This window comes from Dermacentor albipictus, chromosome 1, assembly GCF_038994185.2.
Source record: "Dermacentor albipictus isolate Rhodes 1998 colony chromosome 1, USDA_Dalb.pri_finalv2, whole genome shotgun sequence".
Lineage (NCBI taxonomy): Eukaryota > Metazoa > Arthropoda > Arachnida > Ixodida > Ixodidae > Dermacentor > Dermacentor albipictus.
Genome location: NC_091821.1, coordinates 230,075,724 through 230,089,405, shown reverse-complemented (window position 1 = coordinate 230,089,405; position 13,682 = coordinate 230,075,724). Strand labels below are relative to the sequence as shown.

General features: G+C 46.2%; 1 protein-coding gene across 2 annotated transcripts in view; it reads left to right on the top strand.

Annotated features, from left to right (window-relative positions):
- The first annotated feature begins 496 nt into the window (after nucleotides 1-496).
- LOC139054269 (probable E3 ubiquitin-protein ligase HECTD2) overlaps nucleotides 497-13,682 on the top strand; it is a 54,991-nt gene continuing 41,805 nt past the window's right edge. The window contains exon 1 of one of the 2 annotated variants that reach the window (XM_070531017.1): nucleotides 497-573. In XM_070531017.1, coding sequence (XP_070387118.1) covers nucleotides 517-573 — 57 coding nt within the window. In that variant the 5' untranslated portion in view covers nucleotides 497-516. Of the gene's footprint in view, nucleotides 574-3,015; nucleotides 3,448-13,682 lie in introns of those variants that run through there. The other variant, XM_070531015.1, reaches the window with a different exon arrangement.

The window sequence follows — 13,682 nt, the reverse complement described above, 5'->3', positions numbered from 1 at the left end:
ACGAACAGTGCCCAGCGATTGAAATGCGATACTAGAAGCGCGTGGCTGCCGGCACTTTTTCCGCCAGCGAGAAGTGCCGGCAGCCACGCCAATCGTCAAACCAATCCAAGCAATCGTCAAAACGATTGCAGCGCCCACATCTCCAGTGGTGGGCCTTGCGCCCAGTATACGGAGCTCTGCATTAGTGGCTCCGCACACTTCATCCCAGCTGAAACTATGAGAAGACCAAGAGTAGTGCGTACTCCTGACAAAGGAACTCTAAAAAAAAAAAACAATGGGAGAACCGCAAAAAAATCAAAAGCACGCCTAAAACATGCTCACCACGCGAAGCACGCAAAAGCGAAAATAAGGCGACAGAATGGTGAAACAAAAGCGTCACAATATAGACTGCTCGTGAAGTTTCACTTGCATGGTGTAACAATCGGTGTAACTAACACAGCTTCGCTGTTCGACCATCTTCACGGACTGGAAGAGGCGGTGATTTTTATAACGATTTTACTGTATGCATTTTTTTTCATGGACGCTGCAGAACAGCAGAAGTGTGGACTCAGAAGTCTCCGTGGATGTGAATTCGTGAGTGCACGCGCTCTGCCGGACCTCTCACATATCGATACGACCTTTCCTTACGTGTGTATTTCTTATTTATGCTCCACTTTGATGGTATTTGGATACAATGTATGAGCTGGCATGTATGTGGGGCCACACACACAGCCGTCTTTAACGCTGGACTACCTCAGGAATGAATTTCATTAGTAATAGTGGAGGGTTTTGGAAGTAGCAGAGCCTGAGTTAGCGGGTGCTATCTGTCTCGCGTGATAAATATAGTTTCGGTTCTGCGTATGCGCGCTGTCTCTGAATCTGTTTTCTGGCAACGCTACTGTAGATTTAGCGTATGCGAACCGTTTGTAGCCGCTGTTTCTAAAGCTCTTTATTTACAACGGACATCACCGAGATGCCCTGGCCTCCTTCTCCCTATTCAGCCTTACGGAAAGAGGGGGACTAGGGTAGGGGCCCGACAAGCCAGAACTGGTCAGCTTAGCCGTTGAGACTGTCTAGACTGGCGAACCCTTGCCAGGGCCTCCCCTTGCATTTATCCCATTTAGCGCGTTAGTGCAGCCACTGAGAGCTATGTTGCTACGTTGGGGTATGTAACGATTCGTTTCATTTTTTATTATGTTTGCCCGTGACACGGATATAAAAATTGCATGTACATTTTTGTCGGTGAAAAGAACATTGTATACAGGGTGTATCAGCTACTTTTAGCCAGTTTAAAAATATGCCGATGCACTCTAAGACGACGCGACCAAATGCATGTGGCTCACTTTTGTATGTAGTGTGTCATGCTATCTTTTGTATTTTGCTTAATTAGACAATTAGTCAATATTAATTGACCAACTTCTGGAGCAAGAAAGTTAGGCAAACAATTCAAGTTAGAAAATTGCAAAGCACTTTGGAAAAGACAGTTTCCAACTTTCTTTCTGTTAAGCAGTGTTTTTCAGCTTACTGCGGTTGCCCATGAAATAAAAAAAAAAAATTCCACGTGACATACCCGCTTGCGCGCCGTGATTACAGCGATCCCAAACTGTCCGCGTACAAACGAAAATAGCATGTAGTAGGGCCTGCTGCCGCTTAAAAGGCGGCAGGGCAGTGACGAAGGCGTTGGCTGTGCAATTTACGTCCGCGATATGCTTCCCTCGCGGCGGTTCATGATAGCGATAAGCAGGCGCAGCGGCAGCACCCCCGGCTAAATGCTATGTTCGTTTGTGCGCGGAACGCTTGGGAGCATGCAGTGCAATCACGACGCGCAAGCGGGCATGTCACGTGGTGTTTTTTGGTATTTCGCGGGCATCCGCAGTAAGCTGAAAAACACTAATACTTCATAGAAAGACAGAAACGGTTTATTTGTTGTATCTGTTGCTTTTCAGACATAGGTTATTTCCATTACTGTATGTTCACTCTGTCATAAATGTGCGAATGCCATCGCCTTTGTCGCCGGAGCACGCCAAATCTAGTGCGCTTTGCTCAGTTTTCCTCCACTCACCTGCAACTATACAGGGCTTTGACACCGCTGTCAAGGTCTGCCTAATGTATCTAATTCCAACGTATACGCCTGGCATATTTAGGCGACAGGAGCGGTTGGATACACTTTTTCGACGCACCCTATGTACAAAGATATGCAAGCAAATCTGTTTTGTTGCACATTCTTTTAATCCTTCTGTCCCCTCTTCCCGTGGTAGGGTAGCAAATAGGACCGCTTTCCATTCAACCCTTTGCGTACCCCTCTTCCTCCTGATTTTTGTTTTGCTGTACAAAAAAATATTTGACAGACTCGTAAGCAGAGAGTGCATTCCACATCAGCTTTATACTTATATTTGTGTGGCTGTGTGTGAGGGAGGCCCTCCTTTCAGGAAAATATTAACTGGAGTGCCAATATATATTGTCACACGCTCCTTTTCTACCCTTCAACTATGCCGTTGCCAAGAAAAATTCCGCAGTGAGCTAGCTGGTTTGACATAATCAACACTGTGGCGCAAAGAGACAAAGGCACAGGTGTCGTGTGTTTTCTCGCTCAAATCCTGTCCCTTCGTCTCTTTACGCAACAGTGTTGATTACGCAGTTGTATCGTGCACGTTAAAGTGATTACATAAAGGTCAGCTTGTGGGACAAATATTTATTAGCCAAATGAAAAGAAAATCTATATCTAAGTGAGCCAGCCGAAATAATAACAACACACACACGCACACACGCACGCACGCACGCACGCACACACACGCCGTCAACCAAATAAACAAACAAACACGTGTGGCGTGCCTTATCAACTAATTTAGAAAAAAAAAAACATTCCTAGTTTCTCGTGTGACTTCGTGTACATTGACAGCTTGCCAATAGCTTGATCAAGAGATAGACTGCCTTTCCGACTTCGCTTTCTGAAAATAACTGCCAGATACAACAGCTGTTGCACTTTCGCGACGTCACATTGTGGTATTTGCGGGATTTATGGGGAGTAGAGCCTGCGAGCCCACACGTAACGGGAGTTTGAACGAGTACACCAGTGGGAACAAAATCTTGAAAAATGCCTAAAGCGTGCTTTGCGGCGAGAGCTGGCACGCAGCCGCGACGCCGACCTTTCCTGGCCCAGCGCGGGTCCGCCGGCGCGGGAAGATTCGAGAGCCCGGTTCTTGGCGGCGCGAGTAACCATAGCTACGGCCGTTGCTAGCAACAGCGGCGTCCCGGGTCGGCGGCTGCCCCAGACGCGCGATGGACGCGTACGGGGCGGGGGGCCGGGAGTCGGCCGTGTCGCTCACCTGCCCGGCTTGCCGCATCTCGGCGGTGTCGACGCGGGCCCGGGCCATGTGCCCCTTCTGCGGCTCCTTCTACAACCGGGACGCCAACTCCAACACGTCTCTGCGCAGGAGAACGGCACCGGGCGACAGCCTGCCGCACATAGTGAGTGGCGTGCGCCCGACGCTTACACGTGTGTCCGTGCCATTTGTTGACTTGTCTCTCGCTCGGAGGGTCGTTATCGCTGCAGGCTGACAGCTGGCTGTGCGCCATACGCCCTTCCGAACTTCTAAGCGATTCGCCGACAAGCGACAAGACGAGTATAACCAACCATAGGCACCCGAAAATTACCCCTGTCACGCTTCAGAAAGCACAGTCATTCGACGAGGGGAGCTAGCTAGCAATATGTCTAAACCATAACTGCAGCCGTAGTGGTAAAAATATGCGTAGATCGAAATGTGAGGCTGCTAAATGTTCAGTGAAGCTGGGACAAGAAAACAGATGCTCAGAAAGAATGGCCTTGTATTCGCAGACAATTCTAGTGTAAGAGCTTTTTACGAATACGCGAGGTTTTTACGAATTAAAAAGCGTTTCGTTCGTAAGTGCTCTAGCTGTGCCACTCGCTGGCCGCCTTTGCTAATATGTCCAGCATGAGGATTGACTTAAATTTGCTGTTACGAATAATTATCGCGTAAGAAGTTTTTTTTACGAGACCAGGGATCGTATTCAGATAAACGTTTTTAAGCTATAGAAATCTTGTCTTACCTGATCATGAAGTTGGACACATTAGCGAAGACGGCGGAGAATGGCAAACAGCTAATTCGTCTCCTAGCTAGGTTCATATTCACAAAAAGAAAAACAAGGGAAGGAAAAGGAAGATTTTACGCTACATTTTTTCGTAAGGGCAGATGCCAGTCAATCGTATACGCCAATCAACAAGCCAGTCAATCATATTGCCCGCCATGTTATTAGTGAAGGCGTCCTGTCAATGGCAAACAGCACTTACGAACGATAAGCTTTGTAAATTCGAGCCCTGTTCCGTAGGTATGCTTTGTGCGAGATCTGCGCATCAGGAGTCACAAATGGAAGAGTCGGTGCTCCAAACAAGTTTGTGTCGAGCCGAACGAGTGAGCGGCGACCGCATACTGTATACGCATGAGTTGTACTTCTCAACCTTGTATAACCTTTTATAACCGTATAACGTCAGGGCCATGACGAACATAGTTGCGTAAGAAACTCTGTGGGAGCACAGACCCTTCTTGATAAATTAGTTGCTCTAAATGACACACTTAATATTCTATTACAAATAACTCACTCCACGGCGTGAAGAATGCACATAAGAACACATCTATACGTCTGCATTCTCCACGACGAATGGCGCCGAGTGATTTCACCTCAGCAGAAATGCCTCGTAACAAAATAAAGCTCAAAGTGTACTGAATCTTTAACAACAACGCGAGCATTGTTAACGCATGCAGTGTGTGTAAAAATCGCTTCGTGGTGTGCTGACGATAAGACGGAATAAAATGAGACAAGTGATTTGTAACATAAGTCGACTTTTTCTTTTTTATTACCAGCTGACTGTGTGTGGATAATCCTTGTTTTGATGGTCTTTGCCGTCGGTCGAAGTGGGAGCACTCTAACTAACAGTACTTTAGGATGCAGTAGTCGTTCACGGCACCGCTTTCGATGCGCGGGTAATATCTCAGCGTTCTTCTCGCCAAGAGGGCGCTCCGCTGTCGTCTACACTGGGTCGCTAGAGCGTTCAGGTATTTGTACAGGAAAAACACTGACTCACAGTGGAGGAAAAGAACTAGGAAGCTTACCAGCAAGTATGCGACCGGTATAGTAAGCGACATGGCAACAAAGAACGTCAAACGCAAAGTCAGAGAAACTGAGACAATCTCCTGGGTGGCGGCAATGGAAAAGAAATCTGCTATGAGTAACTACCTAAGAGATATAAAACGGAATCAGGAAAGAAACAATTTATGATAACTCAAAGGGAAGCTCTTTGCATTTAGAATTGTGCTCAGGATGCCTTTTATAAAGCAGGTTCACCAAGGAAGAAGAAGCGTGTGCTTTCTGGGGCAAGGCTGGGGTAACGATAGAACATGTTTTATTAGAATGTGAAGATATCTGACCAGCTGTCGGTTTAAGCTCCTCTGTCCTCCATGAAGCCCTCGGGTTCATCCGCAACAGGGGGAAAGTAAACATGCCAGCAACAGAGGTTAGTAAAAGGCGATTGGAGGAAATTTAGTGGTCGCAGAAAAGTAGGGAGACCCCACACAATGGAGACGTGCAAAAGGGAAGTTCCCTATAATGGTTCAGAAAGTTTGATGCTGGGAATTCTTTGTGTTCTTTATAAACATAGGTACGACATTAGGCAAAATAAGAACAAGAGTTTGATGGCGCAACCCACCACCCTGTTCCAAAGGTGACGCTCATAGCATCCACCCACACACCCACCTACTCATCCATCTATCCATCTATCCATCTATTCATCTATCCACTAGTGGGGGAGAAGAGAGCATTCAGATGCCAAGTCGACACATCCACATGCTGTCCATCTATCCATCTATCTACTAGTGGGGGGGAGGAGAGCGTTCAGGCGGCCAAGTCGACACATCCACATGCTGTCTCCAGTACAATTCCTTTACGTACACACATGCAAGACGGCGTATATTCACCGCCCCCCTACAACTCCGTCACCTCCACTCCAGAAGACAAAAAGATTGTAGTGTGGAACAAAAGCTGCGCTCACTAAAAATTATTTTAGCATTCCTGTTGGCAACGATGCGTTTTTTTTCTTTATATTTGTGCTAAAGCATCAAAAGAGCCGAAGACAAAGTATTGCTTCATGGTGGCTATAGTTTTATTGAGTCAAGATAACTAATAAAACAAAAGCAAACTTTGTACTATCAAAAAAATTTGGCGCGCACTTAAAAATATTTTGAGCTGTACTTTCTTTCCTTCTCCTTCTTTGAGGAGCGGTTAAATCATTTGCCCTCACTTCGTCTATTTATTTCTCAGTACCTTCGAAAGGGGATTCACATGCCGGATCTAATGACCGCTTTAGTTCACGGCCCAGGCTTGACGCGGTCCAACAGCTGCGAATCATAGGTTGCAAAAAGATTTTAACCGACTAGTTGCTCCCGGTGCGATTCTATAGCGCTCTGGCTTGTCGCCCTCAGTACGGGAGCTGTGTAGGCAATTCTGTCTCTCGTGCGAATCCAAGTGGTACCAGTCGGCAAAATTTGACATGAATCAGACCGCGCAGTCTGAATATGGATGGCGATAAGCTCTAAGAAACGCATATTGCAACGTGTCTCACTATATACGTAAATTGCAGCCATCTATTCGCGCAATAGGGTGTCCCAGTTACAACGTTAGCCAAGCTGTTCGGTAAGAAAAAATAAAGGCAGATTAAAGAAACACTGTGCAATTATAAAACTTACGGTGTTCGATCGTCAGACGTCTGACGACCGAACACCGTCAGTATTAAAAGCGTATATTGCACAGTGTTCTTTTAAATATCTTTTTGTTGTTTTTATTGTTGAACAGCTTAGCTAACGTTAGCCGGGACACACGGTAGACTGCACGATGGCAGAAGCGAATAGTGCAAAGTTTTGGACTCTCAAAAAAGAAACAATAAAAAATAGACCGGGAAGACTTCCTGTTTTCCCGCACTGTAAATTTTTATTATGCATCTACCCTCCTTTTGTTTTTCCCGGCGTGTTCCGGTTGTACAATGAGTCACCGTAAGAATCCTGAATGAAATAAACTCTCAAACGCACTTGTGACAGCCTTCCTCTGTTTCAATCTGTTTTCATTTTAGCACATATAGGCCATTCACGTGATCCCCCTGCACGTGCCCTTTAAATGTTCTTAAATGTTTTGCAAGATTTCTTGACGAATTTAGGTCGAGATTCCTTGCTCACGAATAGGGGGCGATGGTTTATTTTGAGTAACAGTACCGAAGAAAAAACGTTGACCTACATTCGAATAAATATCATATTTATTTGATAGTTTTCAATTCTGCGATATTACTCGGCTCGGACCTTGAATCACATGTAGCTCTGGGCTGTCCATCGGGCCTGCGACGCGGCGGAGAGGCATGGCCTCTCTGTCCTGACGTGGGAGCGGCCCGCTGTGCACTAATCGCGCGCACCGACGGACCTCAAGAAAGTTATTCATCCATCCATCTGTCCATCCATGGAAAGAATAGTGCTGCTTGAATAAGAAAAATAAATTGCGACTTTATCGTCTTTGTGTTGTACACAACTTCTTTTCTGTATGGCACCTCCTGGTGCTCGAAGTACATGGACAGAATTTAGCACTCTCACGTTGCCCGTGTTTAAGTAGACTAAATTTATAGAGTTCTAATGTATAGCTTTATGGTATCCTCTATATATAGTTTCGCAGCTGCTTGGCCAAATGCTTATGCTAACTTCTTTTGTTCGAGGCGGTCCAAATTTTATTATTTGAAAATATTTAATTGGGGCAATGTAGGCGCATTACGTTTATTTTTGTTTCTTTTGCGTTATCATGGTGAGATTACAATGTAATTAGCCTAATCAGCGTAATAAAAAGTTCCGAGAACTTGTGTAAAATTGTCACATTTCCTGTTTCCATTATTCAATTCAGACAACGTGCAAGTCCGACGTGTGTCGGCAGCACGGCACTGGAAATGACGTTTAAGTATAAATGTTTGTTATACAATTTCTGAAATTTAGTGTTTCTGTAAATCAACGTTTAAGCCCTTATATCTACTATTGGGGTTAAACATAGTAGAGATCGGTGCGTTTAAGCCGCCGGCGATGAGGCAGTCATATAGAGTGAAAGGCTTCTTGCTTTTCAGGTTTGATAAGTCGTTTTGAAGGTCCCGGATGGGGTTTAATCAACTCTGAGGCCAGAAGTTCAAGAATTCAAGTCACAAGCAAAATGACGCAGTGCCACCTGCGAGATTTTTAACTAGCATTTTTCGCCCGGTGCTTTGCAGCGCAGCTCTATCGGGCACTTGGCGGGTGCAAATTGTGTAAGCTAGTTTGTAAAAATAAAAAAAATAAATAATTATGTGGTTTTGCTTGCTAAAACCACGATCTGTTTATGAGGCACGCCGTAGTGGGGGGACGCCGGAAATTACAGCATTCTCACCCTTTCTTCACCCCCTCCTACACGCACACGCACACACACGCACACGCACACACACACGCACGCACACGTGCACACACACACGCACACACACACACGCACGCACGCACACGCACGCACACACGCACACACACGCACACACACGCACACACACAGGCACACGCGCACACACGCACACACACACACACGCACGCACGCACACACACGCACACACACGCACACACGCACACACACGCACACACACGCACACAGGCACACGCGCACACACGCACGCACACGCACGCACGCACACGCACACACACACGCACACACACGCACACACACACGCACGCGCGCGCGCGCACGCATTCCCTCGTAGTGGGTGAGCGCAATAACGTGAGGGAAAAGCAGGCAAGCAAGCAAAAGATGGTGGCCTTCACTGTGGGAGAAGGCAGCGGTCGCAATAAATAAGTTCAAAGCCGAAGAAATCACTAAGTTTGCTGTCTTTTTTTTTCTTTTTTTGTACTTTCGCGGTAAATAGGTTCTCGGTGTCGCCTCATTTCGGGCCTCTTCAATAAAAAGCAACTAAGGTGTACAGTGGGGGAATCGAGCCTTTGTCTGCCAGTAGAACATCCCGATGCTCTAGCCATTAGGTCACGATCACACGCATATTTCTCTTGTGCCAACGCCGATTAGCTCTTTGACACGTTTGGAGCCTGCGTCAAGCGTCACTTTCTCACATTCTTCTTTCATAGAAGCTAGCGCTTTGATAAGCTGCGTTACACTGCACAGGCTTTCAGCATTGGCTCCCATTCTCCAGCCCTTTTTTAGGCTTGTAGCGCAGCTCGGAAGAGCAAAAAAGGAATAAGGTAGGGGTAATCAAAGGGAACGGGAAACAGAGTGAGCGCTAACTTCCAACTGACAGTTTATTTCGTGACACGAGACTACTTATACACTCGGCAAACCATATGACATCAGGAGATAACAAAGACATGAAGCAACAAAACCGATAGTGACCAAGTGGTAACATTCAGACAGCCTGTGGCTGCAGTCGGAGATACGCCAATTCAGTATTTGATAATGATAATGAAGGTGAGCTTACACATGCATGGCCCAGACCAATGATAGCCTTTGCTTCGATGATTTCTCTTGTGAGCTGATTACGACTGCGACCAAGAATGACGCATTCCTCTAAGACAGGTTCGCAACCACACGTTTTGCAGTGCTGCGCCAGAAACCCCCCAGCTGTAATACAATTCTTGGCATTATAACGATGTTCGCGCAGCCTGTCATTCAGACATCGCCCAGTCTGTCCAACGTAACATTTTCCGCACTTGAGTGGAAAAGAATAAACGACACAATGTGTGCAATTAACAAACTTATTTTTGTGGTTCTTATCACAGGAAAGAGGAGCTACCTTATTGGGATTAGTGAGTTTGCAAATCCTCATTAGCTTGTTTCTAAGAGAGCGAAGAAAAGACAACCAGCACGCAGATAATCCTGTAACTACTAGGGGTAGGACTAGCGTCATCCCTTATATTCACACCGTCTCGCATAATCTTAAGAAAATCGCCCAGCGAGCGAATATTCGTGTAGTTTTTTCTGCCCCTAACAAGCTAATGAGGATTTGCAAACTCACTAATCCCAATAAGGTAGCTCCTCTTTCCTGTGATAAGAACCACAAAAATAAGTTTGTTAATTGCACACATTGTGTCGTTTATTCTTTTCCACTCAAGTGCGGAAAATGTTACGTTGGACAGACTGGGCGATGTCTGAATGACAGGCTGCGCGAACATCGTTATAATGCCAAGAATTGTATTACAGCTGGGGGGTTTCTGGCGCAGCACTGCAAAACGTGTGGTTGCGAACCTGTCTTAGAGGAATGCGTCATTCTTGGTCGCAGTCGTAATCAGCTCACAAGAGAAATCATCGAAGCAAAGGCTATCATTGGTCTGGGCCATGCATGTGTAAGCTCACCTTCATTATCATTATCAAATACTGAATTGGCGTATCTCCGACTGCAGCCACAGGCTGTCTGAATGTTACCACTTGGTCACTATCGGTTTTGTTGCTTCATGTCTTTGTTATCTCCTGATGTCATATGGTTTGCCGAGTGTATAAGTAGTCTCGTGTCACGAAATAAACTGTCAGTTGGAAGTTAGCGCTCACTCTGTTTCCCGTTCCCTTTGATTACCCCTACCTTATTCCTTTTTTGCTCTTCCGAGCTGCGCTACAAGCCTAAAACAGTCATGACATACCAACTCGCCCAAACTGCTACGCTTTTGACCTCCAGCCCTTTTTCTCGCAGTGCGCAGCGCTGTGCAGTAGCTGCGCTAAGTTGTACCGCTTTCATGAACGGCTCAGGTTGAACAGGCTTTAACGTTTTTTCAACGGCGTACAATTTTCATACACCACATGACATAGAGATACATACGCACGATTGCATAACAGTTGGTCGCAGATGACGTCACAATCCGTATTTTTCTCGCTTACGCCCGTACCACTACCTATCTAGAACACAACAAGCGGGGTGTTGTAAATTCGCGTCGAACGGCCGCAGTATATATAGATCATGCCGTCGTCATAGGATCGTCGTCAGCTTTGCCGTCGTCGTCTTGTCGCAATTTAAGCCGACTCAACTCCAGTTCACCTCACGTAATGCAAAGTATTCATGATTTGGTAGAGAATTGCTCTTATAAATCATATAACTGTTCTGCAGCGAACAGTTAATGCTTTTGCGACATGTTGCGAAATGATGTGGAGTGCAGCGCGCGGTGTTGTTTGTTGTAGTTTTGATACCCAGTGACTCAACTTGGCCCATACCCTGCGGCACAGACACAGTGGCACACATCCGGTAGCCCCTGGGCGCATACTTATTGGCTCCAGGGGCACATATACTGTTATGATCGACCTGCCAAGAGTGAGAGACATTCAGGCGTACGTTCCCATGACAAGATGATTTGCCTCGTCCCAGAAAAGGCTGTTACGTTAAGCCTGGACCTCGACCTGTCAAGTGTCAGAAGCGTTCAAGCGGGCGTCCCCATGTCAACATAATTACCCTCTTCTCCGAAATGGCGTCACCCCTTTTATTCCCCGAGCTGACACAAAGGGAAGGACGAAGGAAAGAAAACACGAAGGGCAGGAGGTCGACGACGGCACAATCTACTTCCACAGGCTCCCCGCGAAGACGTCGACGACCACAGGACTGCTAGGGGTAATTCAAGGCCGTCCTGGTCCCAGTGTTAATCAGAGCCGCTCGAGGCTCGGTTAAGAGTCACAATCATGTACCAATGAAGTGAATACATTCTTTCCTACTTTTTTTTCATCATCACGATGCCCGCTTTTTTCGTCGTTTCCTGATTTTTGCGATTAAGACCCACCTCACCCGGTCGTGGTCGTATCAACACCTAGTTGCACAGGCCCACTGTGGTTGCTGCCCACCGTGGCTATGGTGTTGGGCTGCTAAATCCCGGCCACGGCAAGCACATGTCGATGGGGGCGAAAACACCCGTTTGCTTACATTTAGGTGCGCGTTAAAGTACCCCAGGTATTATTCCGGAGTCCCCCACTACGGCGTGCCTCATAATCAAATCGTGGTTATGGCACGTAAAACACCATAATTTTTTTCCAGTGGCACATACCCAAGTTGACGTCAGAGAGGACCCGGCGTGGTCACTTGTGCATACGGCGTTGCGCTGCTAAGCCCGCAAGGTTTCGGGTTCGATTCCCGGCCCCGGCGGCGGCATTTAGATGGGGCAAAATGCGGAGACTCTCGCGTACCGTGCATTGGGTCCTTGTTAAAGAGCCCCAGGCGTTGAAAATTAATCAAGAATCCCCCGCTACGGTTTGCCTCATAATTATTTCGTGGTTTTGGGCGCACAAAACCCCAGAATTCAATTTTAACGTCAAAGAGGTTCATTGATGAGTGGCACATACCCAGTGATCAAGTGGCACCCAGTAGCACACGGGAACGGCCAACATTTTTAGACTACACGATCTTCGGAATCGCCCCTCAAGAACGACGAGATACCCGTCACAAAAAAGTGGGTTGAACTCGTCAAGAATGCTTTGCATTAAGAGATCAATCGTCATGCCATCGTCGTCATAGAGTTTCATACAATTACTAGCGTCTATGGGAGCTTTAAGCAGGATGCTTCAGCCAGTATGGGAATGATGAGTAAATGAGTTAGCCTAAACTTCCTCGTTCTTGTTTTAATCGGCTTCGCGATTTTTCAAACTCATCATTCTCAAGAGCGTACAGCGTTTTAAATCAGCAAGTTAACATTTTTGAAATTGTCCGACGGATTCGAACAAATAACCTATAGCACGGAAGCCCGATAGTGAAAGCATTACGCCACGGATGAATGCCCAAACGGAACCGCTGCAATTAGCAGCGATTATACGTGCTTGCAGGGTCTTATTGCCATCTGCATTAAAAAAAGAGACAGTATAGAATGCTTTGAGGCTTAGGCCAATTTAGGTCCTGATAAATCGTAACAAACGAAGCCACAAGAACGTCTCAAACTCCAAGCACAAATATCAGACAAATCCATGTACTACATATCGTTCCCATTGTGGTTGAATGATCCCAGCGCCAGACTTCCCTCTAGTAATTATTGTATGAAACTCGATGATCGTCGTGGCCGTGATACTAACGTCGGCACCATCGTCTTGCTGCTGTCTTCAAGCGCACGTTCGCGTCACACACGCAGCTGCTCACCTCAAGCACAAACCGTTGGTCCATCTGGTAATGGTTTGCTGAGCCTCTAACGATGCTGGATAGACAGCAGTCAGCAAATCGCTACGCCTAACATTGGTTCCCTCAGTGCGTAGGATCTGCTTATCGTTTTTTTTTTTCTGTCCTATACAGTCCAAAAGTTTGCCTGTATTAAATGCAGACGCTGATGTAAAATAAAAAAAATAATTCTGGTATTTCACGTTCCCTAGCACCGATATGATTAAAAGACACGCCTAGTGGTAGTATCCGGATTAATTTGGACCCCCTGTGGTTCTTTGAAGTGCAAATAAACACACGAGCGTTAAATTCTTGCATTTCGTCCCCATAAAAATGCGGTTGCCGAAGCCAGGAACGAAACAGGTTTCATTCGGTTTTGTTCAATTTAAGTTCACTTAAAAAGAGTCGATAAGACCCTTTTTATATTTACAAAATTTAGGAAAAGTTTATTTCAACAAAAGACGACAGGAACACTGAGTCACAATGACGGCATAATTCCGCCAGGACGATAGCATATACAAAGTACGAAGCATAG